Below are 26,220 nucleotides of genomic sequence, written 5' to 3' on the forward strand. Positions count from 1 at the left end.
AGCTTGTAGATCAACTATTTTTGCCATTTGTTATTTGGGGAAAAAAGAGAATATGTTTGAAATTTTTCACCTACAATGACATTCCCAAAATTGGGATGCCATGTTGGAAAGTGGTTAATAAATTAATGGTTGCATACAATAAACCGCTTATCTAAATTCTAACACGTGTTACATGTAGATGGACGGGCATCCATTGCGATGAAAAATCAGATTAATCTGCAAAAAACAAGTCGGGGAAAATATGCATAAAACAACTGAATGTGAGGTTAAATGTGAAGACTAGGGGGTTGGCGATTGCCATCTCCCTGATTAAATGACGCCCCTGACCTGCTTCAGCTGCTGGGACACCAGCTGCTCCACGCGCATCGACGGCGAGGAGGAGGACGAGGAGGAGGAGGCAGCGTGGGAGACGGGCGAGGAGGCCGCCTGCTGTAGGATGCGCTGCTCGATCTCCTGCTCCTGCTGCAGGGCCTTGACGAACGCCGCCTTCAGCCGGTTGGTGTGCTCGGCCTTCAAGGCCTTTTTCTGATTGGATGACATACAGTCCTCACAGAGGATGGTCCCACCTTTGGCCTTGTCCTGCCTCCAGCGGCAAGTGAAGTCGGTCTTGCACTGGGTGCAGGTGTAGGGCTCTCTGGCAGCAGGCTTGGACATAGACACGCCTGACTTTCCTGCGGAAGGACAGTGAAGAGGAAACACCCCCCCCCCCCCCCAAATTAGTGAGTGGAAGACATTCCAGAGAGATTTTTATTCGCCACATGCACATGTGAAATGTTGGTGTGGCAGAAACCGCTAACAATGTCCACCGTAGTGTACATTTAGGGTGAATTCAGAGTTCTCCGAGTGCCGCCGTTTGAAAATTCAGAGTGATGGTTGTCGGTCTGAACGTTGGCGACAATGGGCGCGTAAGCGTTAGTCCGACGGTCCCAAATAATCCGACATCACTAACCTTAGCCTTAACCCCAACCCAGTAACCACACGCAGAAGCCACGGGTGAGTCTTAACCGGCCACACATGTCGGGCTATTGGTACGTCGGACTAACGTATGCCCCCCAGCAAGGAAGTCAATACAAAATGCAATGGTTGCGGCTTGCTTGGTGCCATTAACATGCATCTATGCATAACAAAACAGCAGTAATCATTTATAGGATGAATACAAAACCATGCAACATATTATATACCTCTGTGGAGGTTATCCAGTAGGTTCTGGACCACCTCCTCCAAGCCCACCAGGTAGATGAACTCGTTGTTGGCGGCAGAGGGCAGGAAGTTGAACTCGGGCGCGGGGGGTTTGGGCGGGGGGATCTCCAGCAGGGTCTTCTCCAGCTGCTTCCTCAGGGCCAGCTTGGCGGCGGCCTGGCGGCTGGCGGGGGTGTCGTTCACGTTGACCACGGACACACTGCCGCCCCCCAGCTGGGACTGGGACGTCAGGCTGGACGAGGCCTTCAGGCCACCACTAGACGCCTGGCGGAGAGAATATTCAGAACAATTCAGTCTACAATTCATTTATGCAGTGGTGGAGAAAGTGTTAGTTGTCGATTGTTCCAGTGGCTTGTATAAAGATGTGTTCCTCTCCGTTTTCACATTTAAGGTCCCTGCACACTGCTGCGTTTTTCGGATCTTTTGAATTTTTAGTTTGCAAGGACCTTTTGTCTGAGGAAGAGCCTTCACTTCTGGTGCAATAAAAGCATCTGTCGCATTAGAGCCCTCATTGTGCAAGCACTTTCTTCATTTTATTTTGGAAGAAGTACTCCATTTTTTGAGTGGCGCAACCACTCCAAGGAACAGCAAATGTCCCTATGTCCATCCCAACAGGGGGTGCTGTTTCACCATTCACTGGTCTGATTTTTTTTAAAGGTATCAATACTACAGTGTAGAAATACTCTTTTCAGAAGAAAAGCCCGGAATTCAAAAGTTACTTGAGTTAAAGTACAAGTATTGGCATCAAAATGTACTTCAAAGTACCAAAAGTTAAAGACAAAGTACTCATTGTGCATAATGTCACGTTTCACAAGTTCAAAATGTATTAATAAATTATTGAAATCGTACAGCACTTGAGTAAATTTACTTAGTCACTTTCCACCACTGATAATATGACAATTTATTCTATTATGCCACCAAAATGTGGAATGCCCTACTATCACCAGCCGTCAAGTATGACTCCCCAGACCTTCTGGTGCGCTCATATGCTTTCCTCTGTCTCCAGTCATGTCGGTTCTCAGTATTGTTCACTTCCCATTGTTGTCGACGCTCTGTTGTTTTTGTCTCGCTACTTGTATTTTATTTCCTTGTTTTAATTGTAAATGTATGTGAAGTTGTTTGTGTGTATGAGTGTATAATATATATTTGTTGGTGGATGCATTTATATAGTGCCTTTATCCAAAGCGCTTTACATAGATTGTGCATTACATGTGCATTACATTCACCCATTCACCCAGTCACACACCGATGGCAGAGGAAACCATGCAACAACCGGTAGTGCACATCGGGAGCAATTAGGGGTTCAGTCAGAGTCTTTCAAGGACACTTCGATACCAACTCTGGGGGAGCCCAGGATCGACCTGGGAACCTCATGATTCCCATCCAGCTTCTCTACCGGCCACTCTACCCCAGAGCCACTGTCGCTGTGTATGTGCTGCCAATGAATCGTATATTTTGTTTTCCCTATGGGGATTTATAATAATATACTGTAGGTGCATGGTAAAGTACCTAAATCTTAGTCTTCTAGCTTGCCAAAATAAAGTACCCCACAGTTTTTGCTGCAAATATTTTTTTTTACATCTCCTAGTATTGATGATTTATTGTACAGTACCACATATTGCATGTCTTTACGTGCATGATTAAGCCCTCAAGGCTTTTAGCATCATTTAACTGCTGTACTGGACCTTTTTGCAAGTTGTTAATAAAGTATTCAATCAATCAAAAAAACCCGAAAAACCCCCCACCAATAACACAGAGTTGTCAGCACAAGACACAATGTTATTTCCCATAAATGAGGCTGTTGTAACCACTTACACCATATACATGTCAGTGATTCTCAACTCTTTTAATTTCAAGGAGTTTTATGTGCAGAAGGCCATGGATACTTTTTCCCCCTCACTTTCTCTGGGACTCCAATCTGATGAATCATCATGACATATCCACAACCAAACATGTGTTTCCAGGGAGATAACGCCTGCAGAAGTGTCGTCCGTTTATTTACAAACATCAAGTGTGATCTGGTGTTAACAACTCTGGGAGTTTTTTCTTTCCCACTTGGTTCCATTTTGTACACACTGTCACTCGGTGCTACACGGGGCCCATTTGGACCGCTGCTGCAGGTGGTCTATTCCGGACGGCCGGAACGTAAAGTTAATAAACCGTAAAATAGTGGGAGATATGTATTTAGCCTAGTTTTCGGTAATTTAATTACATCAATCAATCAATCAGTAACGTTGAGAATAAGTTATATATGATTGGTCTCAACTTAACATCGCGGCACATACGAACTAAGACTAAGACTGTATTTTTATCGATTCATGTCAAAATCGATCAAATACATCTACGAGCCTTAGAACATGTCCCGTCTTGCTTCGTAGCCTCCTCCCTGCTCCTCGGTGCAGGATGCAAGTAAGGCACATGTTGTCCCGCATCATCATAACTTTATTAACTCGGTTGCTTGCAATTATCGCTACGCTACCAGTCAACACATTTTCTAGAGACATACCGTAACTTTTTGACCATCTGTTCTGCGAAAGAAGTTAGTGATGGGTAGTTGCCAAGCCATTTTCACTCGGAGCGGAGGTCAGAAGAAGCACGAAATGTGTTGACGACGTTACACCAGTATTGATGTCCACTCACCAAAACATTGGCCTGCACGTGTGTTTTGACCGGGGGCCCCGCCCACCAGATCAGTGGTTCTCAACCAGTGGTCCGGGGACCGCCAGTGGTCGGGTTCCAGCTGGCCCCGCAGGCCCAGCTAAACGATGGAGAGTTTGTTTTTGTAACCAAATGGATTCTAAATGAAACCAAATGGATTCGTAATTGTATGGTCTCAAGAGTTAAATTATTGTTAAATATCTGCATTACTTAATTTACAACTAGAAGTAAAAATACTTGATCAATGTTTGCCTGTTATCTCTCCTATTATTATTTTATAGCCTACCAACATCAATAGGGTCAGTGCATAGGGAGGAGTTTCACTCAGAACGGGTTATTCTGGTTGCCATTTCCCTGCCTACCAGTAGGCTATAGTAGTGTAGGCTATACGGTACTCTTTAGTCGACTGGTTAACGTACCTTGGAATGGGGAACCCGGGTTTGCCTCCCGTCCGAGGCTACAGTAATAGGCTGCGAGGCTACATTTTCCAGCCTCACTGTGGAGACATATACCATTATAGATATTAAATAATTAAATAAACACTGTATGGTTTGGGTGTCAGGTGACAAAATAACATAACCTTGATCCACAACAGTAATGGGTCTGCCCTGTTAGTTTATAGTATACACTAATTTGTCCATTCCACCGTGGGCCGTCAGAATTATGCTTCCATTGTAGCCTTCCAGCATGGAATTGTGGACAAAACATCATCCAAAGATAACGAAATATTCTTTAATTTTGGGTCTGAGAGGCTACATCTCATCAACAGTTAGTTCTGAGAACCACACTGGCCCAGTCAGCCCAGCCAACATGGCTGCAGTGAATCTGCACCTGCTGCAATGTCCTCCGATCCGCACTATCACTGACAGACTGCAGTGTGTGAAAGTGTCTGAATTCCCATCCCCTTCCCTCCACCACTCGTCCTTGCTTGGAGGCACAGAAGACATTGCCATAATACTGTAAGTAAAGGCTGACTCTATCATTTGTAAACGTAGGCTCTGTATTTGGTCCCCCCCCCCCCCAACCGTTCCCCTCTACACTGAATATCGAACCAATCAAAGTGCTCACAACATGGCGGGTTTTAGATCAGTGGTTTTCTGCAAATGTTCCCCTCAGAATAGAGATGATAGGTTTCATAACTACACGAAACCTAGCATCCCAATTCTGAACAGCAGATCTTTGTGTTTTTGTAATCGGGGCGTAGGGGAAATTCATAAGTCATGTGGCTCAAGTCAAAGACTAGACAATGTGGTAGTGGATGTTGAAAATCGGGACATTTTGGTCACCCCAAACCAGCGGCTAGCTAACACTATATGACTGCATACGATCAATGACTTGAACCTCAGCATCCATATTCTGGGCCGAATAATGGCCAAAAATAACCTTACAACGCGTTGCAAGTAAGTACAGTTATAACTGTTTTACTATGAATAGTTTTACTATGAATAGAGGGCTTAAGTGGTTAAATTATTGTGGAGGGTTAGACCAGGCTCAACACTCATTATCCACTACCAAACAATACTGAAAACACTTTTCAATAATGAATGACAATGAAAACAAATGATATGTTGCAAATTGTCGACATATATTTTAGCAACACAGCTATACTAAAACTTGACACCAAAGCTCTTCCCAATAATGTTCTTACATTATTACACAACTGGACCACAGCACATACATTCCCATTAAGGAATGTATTCAGGAACAATGCCAGTGGACATTTTACACATCGTTGCTGTCTGGCAGAAACCTCTTAACTCTTTATTGAAACTTTTTATTAGGGCTGTCAAACGATGAAACATTTTAATCAGATTAATTAAAGCTTCAAAATGATGATCGCCATTCGAACTATGTCCAAAATATGCCATATGTTCTCTCTCTCTCTCTCTCCACGTCTCTCACCCCGTTGTCGTGCTATTTGACAACGGGGCTACCTATGTAAATAGAGCAGCCTTTTATGACAATAACCGACATGGTTTTCTTCCCCCCCCCCATCCAGATAAGGGCTTCTCTTTCCATCTCGATTGGATCTATCAGCCATCGGATACCAGAGCGATGACTAGTGCAGAATGGAATAGCGGGTCATCTAAGCATGCATTAATTGCGTTAAAAAATTAACTAGCTCAGTTACCTCAGTTATTTTGACAGCCCTACTTTTTATGTTTTATTTTAGTTTGCAAATTGGTGAAACTGAAACTGGCACTGGACATACACGTTTTCCAGCGACAGCGACGGCGCGTTCCGTCGCGGTTCACCTTCGGCACCGACAGCTCTGCTCACCTGTGTGATGCTGACCAGCAGGCTGGCGTTTCCAACGCTGTTGACTCGGATGAGGCCCGACGGTACCATGCCTCTCTGGTTCAGCCCGCCTGGCGCCAAGGCCCGGGGCGCCAGCAGCAGAGGAGGGGGACCGCCCGAGTCGCCGGACGCTGCCAACTGCTGCTGCTGCTGCTGCCGGAGGGCCTGGATCTGCTGCGGAGACACAGAGATGGGCTAAAACCGCCACACACACAGAGGAAGGAAGGAGGAAAGGAAGGCCGGGGACGGTCAAGGGTGGACAAACATACGCAGCGAGGAGCACAAGCGGCACGGCAGCAATGGACAGATACCAAGAGAGGAGAGAGAGAGAGAGACACACACACACAGAGAAACCCAAATTAGCCGCCCAGCTTGATACAGTGTACTGCAATGTAGTGCATCGCTACACACAGTAAAGCACTGAGTGTAACTGGGAGTGTACACATATGACCATATTTGTACACTCTCACAGTTGCAAATGGATAGATGAACACATAAATGAACACACAAATGGATGAATTAACTTAAAAACTTTAACTGAAATTAAACACAAATGTGGAACTGTATCTAAGAATAAAGAATAAAGCGGTAGACACAATTAAAAATCACGGTCCATTACACACCATTTTCCTAAACGATATAGCACTGGCAATCATTGCTAGTGTTCAGAAAAGGCGCTCTCCGTCTCTCCAGCTGATTACTAAACAAAGTATACATTTTCAGGTTGGGACACCAATTAGATCCAATCAGAAGAGATAGATTGGATAGGATAAACAAGTGAAATCGGAAGTGATTTAACAAAACAAAACAAAAAAGAGCAGATACAATTGGAACAGGAAACTCTAAGGGCCGATTCATACTCTTATTTTAAAGCTGTAGTGCCGAAATTATTTCGGCTCGTCAGAGATTTTCACTAGCACCGAAGAGCCGACTTTAGGACTGTACCCGCCCCCCTCCCGAACCTCAAATGACGTCACATTGTAGGCTCTACAGAGCCGAACCGACTTTTATTCGGCTCTAAAATAGGAGTATGAATCGCGCCTAACACTGAAGGTGATACTGTACATGATGATCTTTGTGGTGTTCTCTCTCGTCTGCTGGTTGGATAAAATTGGTAGCCTATCCTGGGCCTGAAAATGTATTTTGTGTTTACCAAAGAGCTGAAGAGATGAGGGCGACTGCTGTCACTGAACAAACTATAACAATGATTACAATTAGATCTATAAACTAATATATAAGCTTACAAGGGGTCGCAGTGAGACGCGTTGTGAGCTTGTAGCTTGTCTACTATGTTCAGAGTGCAACAACCAAGCGCAACTCTAGTAGTGTAGTAGTAGTAGTAGACGAACATTTTTTGAACACTGCATCATCATCACACAGTGGCTCACCTGGGAGCCTCTGACCAGAGGTGGCATGATGATCTGGGAGCCGCCATGTTTGGATGAGACCTGCTGCTGGCCGCCTCGCACCAGCGGGGGAGGGATGACGGTGCCTGAACTCCTGCCCGTCGACATCTGCTGTATACACCACGACAAATCATCACTGTTAAAACACACTGACTGCCAGGAACGTCTATAGACGATGTCTTTTCAAATCCAACGCTTCACTACCTATCCACACTTTTCCTGGGCTGTGTGTGCTCCAGTTCCTGTCGATTTGATCCAATGAAAGCCAATGAAACTGGTCAGATGACCAATGATATCCAATGAAATCAACAGGAACTGGAGCGCCACACACAGCCCAGGAAAAGTGTGGATAGACGTCTAATAGATGTCTAATCTAATAGATGCCAACGTATGAATGGTTCTAGGTCGCCAGGCGACGGATACAACCGGAAATGAACCGGAAGTGAAAACGTGCGTTTCTTTGGTCAAAACAAGCTTTATTCAACGGCCCATAACTAAAGAACCGATGATTGCGGTTACAACATTTATTTTCAGGGTGAAAGTAGAGATGATCGTCCGCCACTCCACACAGCATTTCCGTTTGGGAACCACTGTTCTAGAGGGCTGTGTCTCCTACAGAGCCACTCTAACATTTACAATTATTTAAGCAATTAGTAGATGCTCTTAAAAACAGAGCGGCAAGTTAAACACAATACTTAAAATGCATTATTTGTAAGAAAAGAAAATCGTGTTTTTACTCGAGTTGTGACCTATAAAAATCAGTGTGTGACCCGGCCACAAATGGGTCCCAACCCAGTGTTTGGGAACCACAGTGGTCTAAATAAACATGCAATCAATCTAGATTGGAACAATGTGGTTGAGGAAAAAACAAGCCTTTAAAGTGACAAAAACATGAGAACAAAATAATGAGCACGGTAAGTCTGCATGCTAGTCATAACTAGGTCAAGTGCTATGGGCTAAGGTGGAGTACGATGACTAATGTATTTGTGTGTGTGCGTGTGTGCGTGTGTGACGTATCCACTGACCTGCTGGGAACCTTTGTTACCGGTGCTGGTTCCCCTGATCAGAGGAGGCGGAGCCACTGAGCCGGACATGCCCGAGGGCTGAGAGGCACAAAAAAAAAACAATGTCACGATCATCACATTTTATTGACGATTTAGAGCGAATGATAAAGTTTGGCTGTGTTTCTGACATTGTCTTGAGTTATAACAAAAACACTACACAACTAAAGCAGTGTGTGCTGATGGTCTTTCAAACGTCTTACGTCAAGTATGTGTCCTTGGTATGTTAACTCTTTTTTTTGCTAAGTACGAACATATTCGTAATATGAGCGCTGTCCATGATAGTCGCCGTCCATCCAATGTCATTTGTGATTTTGTCGCGCATCGTTTTATTTCTCACAGCTAGCACTACTCAAACACTACTAGCGGCCAGCGGGATTACATTTCTTGTCAACATTCAAGTAGAACTATCAGAAGGTAATGTACTGTGCTTTCACATCGCAGAATTCTGGTATCGGAGTACGCTTCAATCAGTCCCTGGGATTTGCTAAATGGTCCAGATTGCGCACCCGGGACCATAGTGTGAATCTGCTCTTATAGACGTCACGTTTCCTCTCTCCTGGGTTCAGAACAGGTTGGGACTAGGATTTTGGTGTGTGCTTGGTTGATTGGTTACCTTCTGTAGGGTGTCTTTCTGGATCTGGCTCTGGCGGAGTTTCTTCAACAGCACCAGCTTGGCCTCCTCCAACCTCAGCTCCTCCTTCAGCTGCTTGATGATGCGCTCCCGCTCCTCCTGAGTGCTCCTCTGCACGCGCACACACACACACACACAACATTGAAGAGTCACCGTCAACGGAAAGGGATGACAGTACTGTATGTCTGGCCGACATCAGGATGAAACATGCCATTGTCACAGTCGGGCAGAAATCGTGCATGTCCAATATTTCATCTCTCATATATTTTCAGGGACGCAAGCCCCTCCAAACGTCTGGCTTTTTAAATGATGTCATGTTACGTATAAGAGTTTAACATACATTACCAGGCACCCCTCACTTCACGAGTGTGAATCTGTTTTCTTTCCCTACTTTTTTTCATAAATTATAAATGTCATATTTTAGCTGCATTTTTTTAATAGATGGATAAAGTGGTTAAAGTTAAGTTGCAAAGTTGCATTATCCCCCCCCCGCCCCCCCTCCCCCGAAGGACCCCACTTTGAGAACCACGATACTACATAGCTAAAGTGTCTGTGTGTGTTCCCGTCTTTGCTAAAGAATCCGTCCCACACCCTTGGGGTCACCTCTGCAAAAAATGTGATGTGTCAGCAATTCTAAACAAATAAATAAATAATGCTGATAACAGAGGTGACTTTATGTGTAGACTTTCTTTTTCCATTTCAGGTACCGGTTGGTACCGCTCTGATTTAAACACTATTAGTGGTGGAAACGATATACATAAAGCATGTTGTTTTTGTTTAAAAGTTTAAAGCTCTATATTATGGTAGTATTCTTCTATATAAGAGTGTTTGTTTTTTATTTGTTTTACCAAAACAAAAGATAACTTACACCACTGTTAAGAGCATGGTAAAGTGGATAGGCATGTTATTTTCACAGGTGTGTGTGAAAGCTGGTCTTACCATGAGCAAGTCTGTATCCAGCTCCCTGAAGTGGCTTAAGCCGTTCATGGGTGGACTACTAGGGGAGGAGTCATTGTCAGACAGGATGATACAATCATCATCATCATCAGGGGACGGCGGACGCTTCTCCCTCTTCACGCTACTGGACACAGGACACACAGGGACATGTTCTGATGAATTTCATTACCCTTCCCTCTCTCACAAGTTGTTCACACACACCTCAAGTCAAAATTTGTGTTTGGAACCTACGCTATAGCTCAGGGATGAGGTTCAGAGAAAAGCTATCCCTGTGCCGGTAGAAATGGAGTCTAGCTGGGTCGAGCCCGTCCAAAAGTAGATGAAACCCCTTTCGCAGTATTTATTTAAAAAAGTAAAAGGCATCAGAACCAAGATACAGTTTATAAACTTAACATAGGCCCCTAACATTTTAACTTAGGCATCAAACTACCGCTTACAAAGCGGTTGTTTGTCAGCCAGTACAATTTGTTTCCCCAATGCAATCTTACGTAAGCAGTACTGGGCATGTGAACTGGGGTTGACTGGACTTGACTAAATTTTTATTTAAGCCTGATTTAAGCGGTTGTTTGATGCCTCAGTTAAAATGTTCATTCAACCTTTATTTAAATTCTCGGAGAGACCATTGAGGGAACCCCTCATTCACAATGATGCCGAGATTACATACAAACAATACAACAATTAGTTACAACAAACCGTTAAAACAATTATATATATTCAGCAATCAGTTAAAACAGCAACATACAGGTGATGGACGGTTATTGAGTAAATTCCTAAAATGACCAATTGATGCCAGGGTATTAAGTTTAAGTTCATGTTGCAAGACATTCCAAGAATCAGGTGCACCGATGCTGAAAGCAGCCTTTCCAAGTTCAGAGTTGGCAAAAGGGACCAGAAGGCATAGCCAATCACTGGAGCGAGTTAGGTGTCTATGTTAAGTTTATCAACTGTATCTTGGTTCTGATACCTTTATTTTTTGAAAAATACTTGTCGACGGGCTCGACCCAGCTAGACTCCATTTCTACCAGTGCAGAAATAGCTTTTCTCTGAACCTCATCTCGGAGCTAAAGCGTAGCAGCGTGGATATAGAGGTTCCAATTCCAAACGGAGCTAAATTTGTGTCAGATCCTGTGTCTAGGTGAGACGTGACTTTTGACACAAAAGTCAAGTCAAAATGTCTCAATAGAATAGCAGGGGGATAAAATACAACAACCCCATTGTACAAGTTATATTGTATTAAAATACCATACCCTACCATACGGATTGGATAAATGTACATTTTCTTCAACATAAAAAAAAGAAAAACACATCTAAGAAATTCCATAAATAAAAATTAAAATGTAATAATTAGCCCTTCGCTAAGCCCCACCCACTCAAGTCTGTGATGACAATACTAATATACTAATACTAATCACAGGTGATTAGTATTATTGCCATCACCTGGGTGGGTCAGTGTAAGGGCCGATTCTTACTCCTATTTTAGAGCTGAATAAAAGTCGGTTCGGCTCTGTAGAGCCTACAATGTGACGTCATTTGAGGTTCGGGGGGAGTACCGTCCTAAAGTCGGCTGTATGTGTTCAACATCACAGCCATGCAAAATAACATCGACATGCTATGAGGTGGCGAAAGCTTGGCATCCTTAGCAACAGTTGCTAAACTATTTGGATTGGCATTGGACAATCACTTTTGGGGTGGGGTTTAGTGAAGGGCTAATTAAGAAGTAGTGAAAAAAGCCGATCTACAAACTCAGAATTCTGTGACACATTGCGAGCTTGTAGATCTGCTATCTTCACTAGTTTGGGTCCCGGGCAAATATATCTCTTTTGGGTCAAAGGCTAAAAAGTTTGGGAACCACTGGATTAGAGGGTCAATCGGTTGTCTGTCCGTGTGTCAAGTCAAAGGGGCTCTGAGCAGGCTGAAACCGTCCAAATTGACATACAATACATCCTACAGTAGATACAGCATGGCATAGAACTGTGGTTCCAAAACGTTTTAGCTCGAGACCCAAGATACTTTACTTATTTATTTATTTTTATTCATACATAAAGTATTTTACATACACAATTATTTTTTTGTGGGTGCTTGACCTAAAACTGGGTCCATACTCAGTGTTTGGGAAACACTGTCCTGGACAACAGACATGACAGGCTGGTCCCATGAAGTCCAAGATGGCCGTTCCCATGCGCATCCCATGAGATCAACGCCATTCAATTTGCACTGCAGTTTGGCCTAAAATGCCCTCTTATCTACTATACGGGTGACACGAGAAGGCTGTAAGTTAAGGGTGGATGTAGCACACATTATGATTAACAATACATACTGTATTGTTAATACAGTTAATTAACAATACATACTGTATTGTTAATCAGAGCTGCCGTTTCCACCTGCAGAAAATGGAAGATTTTCACAACACAAGCGAGAAAAATAACGTTGAAATTGATGATAATTAATTCATATTAACATAAGAAGCGGCACTGGAAACTGCATGCTGGTGACTGGAAAAGTGAGGCCTGTCTCGCATCCACCCTTGCGTGTGTGTGTGTGTGTGCGTGCGTGCGTGCGTGTCCCTCTCTCTCTACAGCTCTCCCCCCTCTCTCTCTCTCTGCAGGGCTTAGCGTCATCATCACTTCCGGTTGTATGTGTTCAACATCACAGCCATGCAAAATAACATCGACATGCTATGAGGTGGCGAAAGCTTGGCATCCTTAGCAACAGTTGCTAAACTATTTGGATTGGCATTGGACAATCACTTTTGGGGTGGGGTTTAGTGAAGGGCTAATTAAGAAGTAGTGAAAAAAGCCGAACTACAAACTCAGAATTCTGTGACACATTGCGAGCTTGTAGATCTGCTATCTTCACTAGTTTGGGTCCCGGGCAAATATATCTCTTTTGGGTCAAAGGCTAAAAAGTTTGGGAACCACTGGATTAGAGGGTCAATCGGTTGTCTGTCCGTGTGTCAAGTCAAAGGGGCTCTGAGCAGGCTGAAACCGTCCAAATTGACATACAATACATCCTACAGTAGATACAGCATGGCATAGAACTGTGGTTCCAAAACGTTTTAGCTCGAGACCCAAGATACTTTACTTATTTATTTATTTTTATTCATACATAAAGTATTTTACATACACAATTATTTTTTTGTGGGTGCTTGACCTAAAACTGGGTCCAGACTCAGTGTTTGGGAAACACTGTCCTGGACAACAGACATGACAGGCTGGTCCCATGAAGTCCAAGATGGCCGTTCCCATGCGCATCCCATGAGATCAACGCCATTCAATTTGCACTGCAGTTTGGCCTAAAATGCCCTCTTATCTACTATACGGGTGACACGAGAAGGCTGTAAGTTAAGGGTGGATGTAGCACACATTATGATTAACAATACATACTGTATTGTTAATACAGTTAATTAACAATACATACTGTATTGTTAATCAGAGCTGCCGTTTCCACCTGCAGAAAATGGAAGATTTTCACAACACAAGCGAGAAAAATAACGTTGAAATTGATGATAATTAATTCATATTAACATAAGAAGCGGCACTGGAAACTGCATGCTGGTGACTGGAAAAGTGAGGCCTGTCTCGCATCCACCCTTGCGTGTGTGTGTGTGCGTGCGTGCGTGCGTGTCCCTCTCTCTCTACAGCTCTCCCCCCTCTCTCTCTCTCTGCAGGGCTTAGCGTCATCATCACTTCCTGTGGATTAATCACTACTCTTCCAAAGAGGTCACATGACCTCAAAGTCATTATCACGTGACCACACCCCCCCCCCCCCCCCCCCTCCTCACTGTGTCTCCCTCCTCCCCTCCTTGTTCCTTCCAACTGGTGGTAACCATGGAAACAGCCAGTTAGAACCGGTTTTTGTGACACACGGACGCGGGCTACATTTTGTGTGAGGGAGTTTTTCTTTTTTTTCTTTTTTTTTTTTTAGGGTTCAGGTGCTGGAGTGGGGAAAATGGAGGGACAGTTGTGAGAGGATAAACTTTAGAAGCCTGTTTGGGGAGCCCCCCCCACACACCCCCCACCAAGTCACAGACCAGGCTGCACTCTGAGTCTACACAGTAGGGTGACCTTTTAGGCACATACAACCTGGCGTCCCCATTTTGGGCATTTTTCAAAATAGCGAAAAAAACAAATGCATAAATATTACCCGCTTCGTCGGTCAAGTACGGTAGTTAAAACAAGGGTGGGCACCCTTTTCGGGCACATGATCATATATATATAAATAATAGTATGTAGTGTATATTCATCACTTAGCATAGAATGTAGACCGTGATTTCCTCACCCTTTGGTGGCACTACTCATGTCCACCGGCTGCTCCCTCGTCTGGACTTCCACTTTGATGGTGGCCTTCACCTCCCCCGCGGACAGCAGGCCACCGGACGCCCTCGGCTCCGACGGTCGCAGACGGCTCCTCGCGTCTGCGACCGGCGTCTCCGTCTTTGCCGCCCTGCCAGCCTGGTCGTTACATTCAGTCCGATTGTCTGGGCCTGGTTCGGCCTGCTGCTGCTGCTGCTGTCTCTGGTGCCGCTCCGGTTCTTTTATCAGCTGGGGTATAGGTAACACTAAAGGGGGCAGGGGCAGGGGCGGGGGCGGCGGAAGCAGCGGGCCTTGGTCGGGTCCGGGCGGCTGCTCTCGCTCAGCCTCGGGTCCAGTCCTAGTCCGGCTCTGGGCGTCCTCTGCCAGTGTTGGGGTTTCGGGCTCGTTGGGCGGTAGGTCCGGGGGCGACGACGGCGGGTCGTCAAGTTTGGGCTTCTTGCAGTCCGTTTCGACAGCGGAGGGTTCCGTGGTCGGGGGAAGAGGCGCATCTCTCTCCAGCGCCCTCTTCTGGCTGCGCGTCTGACGAACAGCCTCTTCAGACATCCCCTTAGACAAGAAGAGAGATACACGTATTAGCCTCCATCATTATATCAAACAGCCTCTTCAGACATCCCCTTAACAGACAAGAAGAGAGATAACTAGAAAAAGTGCCCTTCTGGGCACAGGTCTCCACCAGGATAGGAATGTAGGACATTGCAGCTTGCCTTCATCTGGTGGTTGGATAAAAGGGCAACAAAAGTAAATTATCCACAGATCCGTGCAGTTAGAGGTAAAAACACTTTTCGGCCAGTTATAGCGCCACCTTGAGGCTGAGTTGAAATTGTTCATGTGGCATTTCGTCCACGGCCTAGTGGGAATGTGCGTGCACAATTTCACGGAAATCACGCGATGTGTTCATGATTTGCAGCATTTTTTTTAAAACTGAGCACTCCTGTGAACTAGGAATGGGTCCGATTAATCGATGAATCGATTATCGTTGATAGGACCCGAAATCGATTATGAAAATTAATAATTGATAATCGTTTTTTTTCCGTTTTTTTCCCCGTTTTTTTTTAAATGAAAATCTGTTGGAAAGGCAATATTGTCATCCAAACAGGACAGGGCTATAGGCCTACCAAAGTGTGCCTGGGATGTGTCTGTGTAGCTGCATGACTGAGAGGTGTGAGAGTGGAGATTGATTCCAATCAAGATACAGGTAACTAATCAGGCCTAGGCTGGGGTTGCTATGGTGATCAATTGGATCAACAGTGGTCCAGGGACCACCAGTGGTCCTCATTTAAAAGATGGAGTTAGTAAACAAATGGACCCTTATTAACTCTCAAGAGTTACAATTATTATTAATCAACTACATCAGGGGTTCCCAAACTTTTTTGACTTAGGTACCCCTTGGGGGGAAGATTTTTTTTATTTGTAGGGTTCATTAAAAAAAAAAAAAAAAAAAAAAGGAAATTATAACCCCCCCCCCCCCCCCCCACCACTACTGTGAACTTTGGAAGCCAATCTTAACCAATCAGGATGGAGTCTGAGAAATCTGAAAGACCGGTTTCGTTGAATGGCTCTAGAGAGACTGTGTACCAATTTGCGCGATGTTTGGACAAAATCTGTAGGTGTACTGTGCAAAAACTTGTTTTGCACAAAGCGGCCTCCTGGTGGCGCTATAACAGGCCGTTCGGGAAAGTTTGGGGCAGAGGTTCATCGTTGGCATCCAGGGAGTGTGTGTGCAAAATTTGGCATTGACCGGGTTAACGGTGGCCGAGATTAGCTGCTCACGGACACACACACGGACGGACACACGGACGGACGGACGGACGGAGTGCAAAACATACTCTCCCCCCATGCCTTCGGCCTGGTGGAGACAATAAAAGTCTTGGATTGGTTTTAGAATCTGCAATAGTTGAATTTAAAATCCTATACAGCAGGGGTAAGCAACTAAGTTTGTCCTCAGGCCAATATCTCTCCAGTACTTTTTTAATGGGGGGCCAGACTACAGACTAAGCCATTTTGGCCTTTCTTTAACGTCAATTTAGATTAAAATAAAGGCCAAATTAGAGGAATATCTCAATTTAAATTAACATAAGACCGTTTTCACCTCCATGTCAGCTGGCCTCCTTGCAGACAGTCACTCTCAACATGGAGTATCATATTATATTATATAGGAAATAATCCTTCTCTAGGTGGGGATAGTTTCTCAATTTGGACTATGTGTGAGACTGTCTGATATTGTATAAAAAAATATATATTTCCAAAGGAAATATAATTGGGAGAAAAATCATATTCTCCCAATTATCTCACGGGGCAGATTTCTGGGGGGCCAGTTTGGGCCTGTTGCCTCATTCGACCAGAATCCCCCAGGGTTTATACGAGGCCCCCTCCATGTGTCCCGCACAGGAACACTAGGGTCCATGTGGTTACAAATTAAGTGTCTTTAGTTATGAGCTGGTTTGGTTTATACCTATGCACTGTGTAGTGTGTAGTACAGTGTAAAGTACACAAACGATATCTAGGCCATCTCACTATCAAGGCCATGGGGTCTGAATGGGGGGGTGGGGGTGGGTTCACAGAATAGTCATTTCCGTTACATCTATTCATGGCCACCAGGGTTATATGACCTGACGAACGCCCCATTCACCCAAAACACAAGTGTTTGTGCTACCACTAAAAACAGTACTGCCACGCACCAGGCTTCTTCTATCCCTAGCTATGGTTGAGAGAGAGAGAGAGAGGCAACATAGGCAAACATTCACTTCAAATAGCAGATCAACCTGCTCGAGATGCATCACAACATGATTGTGAGTCAGTGTGTACATACTACTCGAGGGGAAAAGGAAGGTGACCATGTACTATCTATCGCCATCTGTCTCACTAAGCAAAAAGATCACTAAGCAAAAAGAGAAATTTGTATTTCTCACATTTTGCGAGCTTGTAGATTGTCTAATTCCACTAAATCTTAAAAGTATTTAAAATTCCTCTGCAAATTAATGTGTTCCCCCCCCCCCCCCCCATCTCTTTCATTTAGCTTTTTTGACACGCATACTTCAACTGAAGAAAATTATAGATTTTGTTGTAGGAAAATGCAGGAAACAAAATAAGAATTGGTCCGCGACCCCTATGGGTTTTTTTTGTAAACAGTAGTATATAGGGTTTAAGAAGGGGTTAAAGACCATCAGCAGTCCGATAAATTGGACAATGAGCAGCAGCTGCCTCAAATGCAATCTGGGAACCCATCGTAAAAGGGGGGGGGGGGGTGATTTCTTTCTGACTTTGAATCTGTCTTGAGAGATTACCTAAAATGTAATACAGCTCCAGTGCAGGAAGGGAGACATCTATGGGTGTCTCTAGAGATCTCTTACATTTTTGTCACTCCTCCACACAACTGTGGCCACGTGTTGTTGTGGCTGGAACATGCTGAGATAATTGCTGGTCAGCAGCGCTGGGCACTTAAAGGAGTAGTTCACCCAAAAAAAAAAAACTTATTTTCCTATCAATTACACACCCCATGAAGCCTTGAATTCATGGAATTTTTTGGGGGGTCAAATGGGTCAATAGAGTCAGGCACGAAAGTTATTTTCAATAATAGGTCCTATAATGGAAACGAATATTCTTTTTTTGTTGTGACATATAGCATTTCTTAGAAGGAAAGAATTAAATATTTACGTGCCGTAATACGACATATAATGTATCCTCTAATTAACCCATTTTGGGGCTGGAACCCCTTTTGGTGTTTCAAGCATTCTGAAAAAATAGAAGATCTACAAGCTCATAGCGTGCCACTCGGTGGCGCGCTATGAACTTGTAGGTCTGCTATTTTTGAAAAATCGTAAAAATGCGGCACAAATCTTTTAATATGTATATATTCTTTCAGAGCGAACAATTTTTTTATTTCGACGTCAGGCCTAAATGGGTTAAGGTGTGATTCAGGGGTGGATGAAAATGTATATGAAACCACTGCTCTACTACATCAAGGTGTTAATGTGACCTGCTGAGACACTGGGATAAAAGGCTTGCCAACCTGTCCGTTGGCCTACACTAGCGCATTGGTCAGACACAGCGCGTCTCATTCTATGCATCCTGGCTTAACCTTGGTGGATTGAACGAATGGCCTTGAACCAAATGTATTCAGCAACAGCCGACACATTACTCTGCTCAGAAACACACCATTTCAGAAACACAAGCGACGAAAGAAAAAGGAAGTCAGAGTCATGGAGTCATGTAAAGGTCGACGTTAAAACTGAAAGTAAAACCACATTTATATACACAGTGGTAGCAGTATGAAGTCTCCGAACATATTGAAAGGGCCACCATGCCAGTGTTTAATCAAGAAAACGTTAATGCATGCAAGTGAACGATACTGCCCGATTTAATTTACAGTGTTGCACACTGAAAATAGCCAATCTATGAGCTCACAGTGCTTGTTCCAATGTTTTGACCTGGTAGGAGAGTTATTTTCGTTGTGTGGCATCAACACGCAACTAAGTATAACTCAGGCTTACGGTTGAGCTTGGTAGAAATATGTTTCTTGGGGTGAATATAAAACGTTCCAACATATTACAATTTATGTATGCACATGGGCGAATAGCAAACGCCTACATAGATACCATAATAATAATACTAGAAACCATATCAGTAACCAGACGGTAGACCGTGTCACACAACAACACTACATTGAGTTGGAGCACATACTGAATTCAATCCCACCAGATGTTGACATATCAACATTAGTGGAGACTCACTCAGATGGTTGAGGGATTGACACTGAAAAGAATGGTTGCACTTGCGCACGCACATATACATAACCATCTTGATGCGTGCCAGCTACCCAGATGCTGTCTGGTCATAATCCCTGCGTGAGTGCATGGCTCCCAAAACCACACGCAGATCAACTAAACACCATAAAGGTAGACCAGACACAGGGCAGGGCGTGGGGGTTTCTGAAGCTCAAAAAGCTCCACTGTTTATAGAAGCCAGTTCAGAACTTCAGACTGAACTGAAGAATCGATAAAGAGTTACACCAGGTCCAGAACTTGCAGATGGACTTGCATCAATCATGGCATTATTATTGGGGTCAAATACCGATCAATTCCAGAGAGTCTATAACTGTACGTTTTAACAGCGGGAGAACAACGGCGACATTGGGCGATACAAATCTCCTAGTGGCCGTTCCTGCTGTCGTTACCCATGTCCTCGTATAGGTGGTATGGAGGGTAAACAATGCAACACATGGATTTGACTGGCTATCGCCGGACGATGTCGTCCAAAGATAAAATATTTTAAGGGTGACGTTCCTCCGCCCACTTTGACTATCACCTCTTCGTCTGCTATCGCCAGTAGCAGTTGCCAGGTCCAATAGACAAATAACGCACTTCTAGGAAATACTTCAGGCTGCTGCCTGCCGCCTGCTGTTAAAACGCACTGTTAGGCCATCGATTAACCAATATCTTTTGAATGATATTGTGTAAAGAAGTGCAAAAGAAACCCTTGGATTTTACAGTATTTACGTTTTTCAAAAATGGAGAATTCCAAAATAGCCAATCCACAAGCTCACAGCGCATTGTGGGCTGGTAGAACGACTTATTTTGAAAACTTGTGAAACCTTGTTTTGAACATTTTTCAGTTCACCAACACGTGACGTGACATGGCCCAAAATCGGGACGTCAGATTGAAAATCTGACGTCGGCTAAATTGCCCCGATGTAGACAGTCATAAATAATGGCCGATATACGTAGGTCTGGCACTATACTTTATTGAGAGACGTTGGACGGACGAAGACTGTGCACAGTCACAATGCGTCCTGTGTGTGTGTGTGTGTGTGTGTGTGTCATATTCATACAGGCCACAGTCTGGGGCCCTTCATGAATAAACACTCCCTCCTCGCTTCGCTCTGGCCTCCAGTCTGCCCAGCGACGCACCACAGGAAGCCATGTTTTTTTCTTCTTTTTTTTCCTTTTTTTTAAGAAAAAGAAATAGACCATCCATCATTAACCCTTTCAACCTGGGATACTTTTCAGTGACACACACGTAGACGCCATACACACTTTTCCCCACAACCCCGGCACCCCCCCCCCCTCCACCTCCACCCGAACGGATATGGCGGCAAGCTTATGGCACGCGCTATGAAACCATATTGTACCTGTACAACACACACACAAACACATACACACAGAGGCCAATCATCTGATAAGAGAAAGCTGACTAAGTTCTTCTTCTTTTTTTGTCAAACACTGTGACATCACTGAGACACACATGACATGACCCTTCCCAGCATTCAGTGGGACACACAAAGCACTTTTCCAGGGAACCGGTTTAAACCGGTTGGCTTGTGTGTGTGTGTGTGTGTGTGTGTGTGTGTGTGAGTGTGAGTGTGAGTGTGTGCGTGTGAGAGAGAGAGGGAGAGAGAGAGAGGCTGAAGCAGGTTTTAACCCTTTAGGTGCTGGCATCTACAATGACAGACATAATAATACAGTTTGAGGGGGGGGGGGGGTGTTGAAAGTAGCAGAGCTCGATCGGCGACACATGGCGTTTTGGGGATGGGACATGGTGGGAGGGGTCCTGAGAGTAAGGGGGGGGGGGGGGGGGATGCATAGTTGTGGCTGTGATGTCGAAGAATGGCGACACTTGTATCCTGACGTGGATCACTCTGGATTCTCAAACGATGTGAAACTCTGAGGATGATCGCCCTGCTGTCACCCAACCCCCTCTCCGTATCACACCCTCACCGCTCCGTCCACTCGCCGTATCCCCCCCCCCCCCCCCGTGCGGGTGAGCGCACGGTGGATGTTGACCCCTACGCTCCTGTATGCAGAGAGTACATTATCTTCGTAAAAGGCAGTGATGTAAAGTAACTGAGTACATTTGAAAACTTGTGAAACAGGATATTCGGCATAACGAGTACTTTCTACTTTTGGTACATTGAGTACATTTTGATACCAAATACACTTTTGCACTTTCACTCAAGTAAATGTTGAATTCCGGACTTTTACAGAGTAACGGAGTATTTCTATATTGAAGTATTCATACTTTCACTTAAGTAAAAAATGTGTGTACATTTTCCACCACTGACCCCTACTCTCCTGTAGGAGAGAGTACTTTATCTTCCTAACAGGGGAGACCAAGACCTGAATGGCTGACAGGTATCAGGTTTCATCTCCATGGCAGCTCCCATACATCTCCTTCTACTCAACCTGCCACGCACACACACACACGCACACACGCGCGCACGTGCACACACCAAGATGGCGGCGGAACACCCCAAAGAAGAACTTGTACGCTGCACGTAACCACAATCCCAAATTATCCCGCTATCTGCAGCTGTGGTCACATGAAGCCTGTAAACCAGTGGTTCTCATCAAGGGAGGTCCAGGAACACCCCCCCCAGGGGGTCCTTGGGTGGGTTACAGGGGGTCCCCAGCTAAATTAGTTTACATAATCAAAATCTGTTTAACCAGAATATACATAGCACCACGCTGTATACACATGGACTGTTTGAAAATAGCCGATCTACAAGCTCACACACGTCGTGATGCGTTCTTGTGAGCTTGTGTGTTTTACATTTTCACAACGCAAACCTTCGTATGGTCATTGGGTGTCCCAGGCCCAAAATATTCTCACATGATGGGGGGTCCGCGGCCAAATACTTGATTTAGAGGTCCTTGACGTTTTCAGAACCACAACTTTGAATTACATAACATTAAATTTAGTCCAACACAACTTGAATGTCTGTACCCTACGTCCCAGGTTTTGAGACTGAAACACAGTACAGAAACTAAAGAGAGTTAGACGTATGGTTTCTGAAATAATGTGGTCCCAATTGTGTGACTTGAGCGCATGTATCTTCAATGTATTATTATTATTAGTCAGTGATTCAGCTCGACCCTATCAATTTCAGGGGTCCCAGTTTGAGGCCACGGCACATCAGACCAGTGAGACCACCATTTGATCTTTGATTTGATTTCATCTACACTGTATCTCTCTGTGTACAAGTGATAGGGGTCCATTTGGACCCTCATCATTTCTCCCACATTGAGAATCAGTCCCAGCACAATGAGCACATCACATGAACATGGGTTATACTTATACTTGGTTGTGTGCCATCCATGTCACACAACAGATCTCACACGTTGCGAGATTGTAGGTGGGCTATTTTCAGTATGGGACACTTGCACTCAACTAAGTACAAGTCACCCTTAAGACTGACCATTCTTTGACCATTCTTTTTTAGCCCTGATCCTGGCAGGATTCATTGCTTTAATATCCAGTCTGGGAAAGTTAATTACCAAGTAACAGCACTATGCTTAATGTTGCCGTTATTCTCTGCGATGCACCGACCTAACCAAGGCAAATTCCTCGTATGTGCAAACATACCTGGCAAATAAAAGAAGTCCGATGCTGGAATGTATCACCCAAGCATCACCTGAAATAGCATTTACGGGTCATCAGCTATCGCCATTAAAGCTACAGTCCTGGACTTAATTTAATGAATAAAACATTGTTTAAACAATCTGTCTGTACGGTATGTTAATACCGTATGTTAATACAATACAACTAATACATTCTGCAGTGGTTGGAGGTGGGCTCCCTGCGCTACGCTTAGCCTTTAATTGAGACAATTACACTCATCATGGTGTCGGCCTGTCGGGTAGGACTGACAATGTCAATAAAGTCATTTGAGGAAAGACAGCGCACATTGGACACTAGATTGTGTTATATCTTGAAGTACATTGTTGCAATTATTACCTCAGATTGCTGGGAGAGCGAGACAATGGACATGAAACATACGGATTGTAGCTTTTTAAAACTAATGCAAGTTTCATACTTGTCAGCACGGTGTTTGCTCAATGACTGACCTTCACCCTGTGAAAGGATATTTCTGCACTGTACTCTCCTACGAGTCCTAAAACTGACACTGCACTAGGGGTGCAATACTATACTCTTCAACAAACCGAATAACCACTTAAGACTCATACTTTGTCACACAAAAAAAATAGGGATTGATAATGAATTGATTATTAGATTAAATCATTATTTGTTATAATCTATGAAATGGATAAGTTTGATTAAATGTTGTACCTCTACATTGCACGGCCCGTTAACTTGCTACACCATGATCCGTTATTATTAATAATGTAAACTAGCTGTGCAATAGAGGCAGGTACATGCATACAATTAATTTCCCCAAACGGTATAGCTTCTATGTTTGATGCAGTCATCATGGCGGAGAGGTTATCAAACTAGTGACCTATGACCCTGGTCCAGCAGCTTACAGCCTGGCCAACCACTGACCCATTCCAGAACAGTGGCTTATTGCACAACTATACTCTGGAACACTCTTGGTATGTAATCATTTGGAAGCTACAAATACAACAAAATTATACAGTGTACCCGACTGCCGGTTGAGTCAGATAAGAGTTAGTTCAACATACCTGAGGTATACCTACATAAGAGGAAGACAACTCAAGCCTCCTTGTGCTGCTGAATGGAGGCATTTATTAACATGTAATAAATTAATTGGTACTACGAGAATGAAAGCAAACGTAAAAGGGAAGCCCTCTTAAGTGAAGAGAGTCAGGATCCTGTTCACAATGCCCAAGTGAGAGTACCCATCAATGCAAACATGTGACTTATTGTCATCAGGAAGACAATACCTTGTCATCCATGTCATTGTTTAGATCAACAACTGCTTGCTCATTCCAGAATTCCACCTAAAAAGAAGGCTGTGCATGCACAGTCAGTCACATAGGCTTACTGTAGCTCTCACACAAAAACTAATTGTAACAATGTACAATAACTTTGTCCTGCACATTCATGTTAAGATAAACTTAATTATATTCCTTTTTCCTGTCTTTTGTCTGATGAGGAACTCCTGAACAAAATGACAGACTTCTGGTCCATTGAGAAAACATGTATAGCTTTGCCAGATTAATCAAAAACGACACTTTTTAAGATCTAAATGAATAAACAGTAGTTTTTCATTTATATTAAAAAATGTCATTTTATTCTTCCAGTAACGTCGCAATTACAATTCCTTCCTTTCTGGTATTTTATAGATTTTTTTAATAGAGCACAATTACAATAACATCAGGTCCGTTGACTACTACACATCAATCTAGACAAACATCAGCATCGTCAACAACAATGTAATTCCATTGTTTTATTTCAAGGCGTTGAAAACTCCTGTCATGTCACTACACTGTACCGTGCGGTGGTCGCAGCCTAGTAGAAGGGGAAACAACGTGCGTGCGTGTGTGTGTGTGTGTGTGTGTGTGCGTGCGTGCCCGTCTGTACGAGTGTGAGCGGGCGGGCGCGCGCGTCTGGGTTGAGAGGGGAGGAAGAGTTTGTGTGAACGTATGCGTGTGTGTTCAGCTTTAAGAGGAGGAAGACTACGGTTTGTCACAGTGAAGTAGGAAGATTAGCTACCAGATAGCAGAACCAACAGTGGTGCCACGGGGCTTAACACACACACAGTCCACCATTAAAAAAAACACAGACATCACCCATCCAATACTTAAAAAAAACTAAACTCACCCCCTTTAAATCACACAGACACACACCTAAACCCAACACACATACACACACACACACACACACACACACAGCAGCATGTGCAACCCAGCCAGCCGGCTTCCCCATTATTGAGACCACCTCACAAGATAACAGCATGTTTATTAGCCGGGGAAAGCTAACGTTAGCTGATCGAAAACAAAAACAACAAAAAAAGACACATCAAGCCTCTTCTTCATCACACAATCCGAACCCTGATCGCTGCTAGCTGGCACCAGGTCAAAGTCCAATAAAAAAGCCCCAGACACTAGACATAAGCATCACACTCTGGTAGTAGGATATGATGATGGTCCACACACACAAACAGAGACAGAACCACCACCAAGAAAGAACCGAGTCCGGATCTTACATTGAAATGCGAAGGAGCAGGGGGGACTATAGTGGCCAGGTCAAGGGGGGAACAAACTTTCAACATACTGTCCCAAACTCCTCGTCGATTATGTTTACCTGGCCAACCTGGGGTTCATTCACTTTCAAAAGGCTCCCCGGCACCACCGTTTCGGAACTCATAAATTCCAACTACATACTTAATAATCCTCCACGACAACCAACCGAGCCCGATGGCGATCTGCCGATAAAAACAATCCTTACCTCATTCAACGAACTCTGGGGGGGGGAAACGAAAACACCGAATCCCAACGTAAACCAAGTAGTTCCGAAATAACAGCACACATTATGCAAACATCATGAATGAGGAGGTTGAAAAACGGTGCGATTAGTGTGGCCCAGGAGGGAGAAGAAGAAGCCACCCCTCCCAGAGCTTCAACCTTTGGCTGTGTGTGCGGGGCTGAAGTGTTACTTTTCAACAGCCCATCAGCTTCTTTATCGTCACACAGAGAGAGGTGGAGGAGAACCTGGCTGGCTGGCTGGCTCCTCTCTCTCTCTCTCACGACGAGTCCGACTCAAACCCCCCCGAAGAACCCCGACCATCCACGGCAACGAAAACAACTTGCTTGCCTTTAACACCTCCGTCAACTTACTCGGTCGATCCGTCGCCCGATCCTCGTATTCTGGGGGTCGACCAAGGAATGTTTCCCTGTAATTAACCTCGATAAATCGTCGCTTTTTTGAAATCCTGGGGATATCCTCTTTTTTTACGGCCCTCCCCGCTGCCGCTTCTGTTGCCAAATAATGCGCCT

At 44.3% G+C, this 26,220-nt stretch overlaps 1 protein-coding gene across 12 annotated transcripts in view; it reads right to left on the reverse strand.

Annotated features, from left to right (window-relative positions):
• LOC310871423 (transcriptional repressor p66-alpha-like) overlaps nucleotides 1-26,220 on the reverse strand; it is a 30,816-nt gene extending 4,596 nt beyond the window's left edge. For 2 of the 12 annotated variants that reach the window (XM_083782941.1, XM_083782940.1), the window contains exons 1-9: nucleotides 26,062-26,219; nucleotides 14,493-15,073; nucleotides 10,197-10,335; nucleotides 9,240-9,368; nucleotides 8,588-8,665; nucleotides 7,545-7,670; nucleotides 6,139-6,351; nucleotides 1,182-1,464; nucleotides 328-671 (exon numbers count right to left, since the gene is read on the reverse strand). In XM_083782941.1, coding sequence (XP_083639067.1) covers nucleotides 328-671; nucleotides 1,182-1,464; nucleotides 6,139-6,351; nucleotides 7,545-7,670; nucleotides 8,588-8,665; nucleotides 9,240-9,368; nucleotides 10,197-10,335; nucleotides 14,493-15,070 — 1,890 coding nt within the window. In that variant the 5' untranslated portion in view covers nucleotides 15,071-15,073; nucleotides 26,062-26,219. Of the gene's footprint in view, nucleotides 1-327; nucleotides 672-1,181; nucleotides 1,465-6,138; nucleotides 6,352-7,544; nucleotides 7,674-8,587; nucleotides 8,666-9,239; nucleotides 9,369-10,196; nucleotides 10,339-14,492; nucleotides 15,074-25,672; nucleotides 25,860-26,061 lie in introns of those variants that run through there. The other 10 variants (XM_083782937.1, XM_083782932.1, XM_083782933.1 and 7 more) reach the window with 9 other exon arrangements.

Source organism: Protomyctophum parallelum (assembly GCF_964188405.1).
Source record: "Protomyctophum parallelum genome assembly, chromosome: 14".
Taxonomy (NCBI): domain Eukaryota; kingdom Metazoa; phylum Chordata; class Actinopteri; order Myctophiformes; family Myctophidae; genus Protomyctophum; species Protomyctophum parallelum.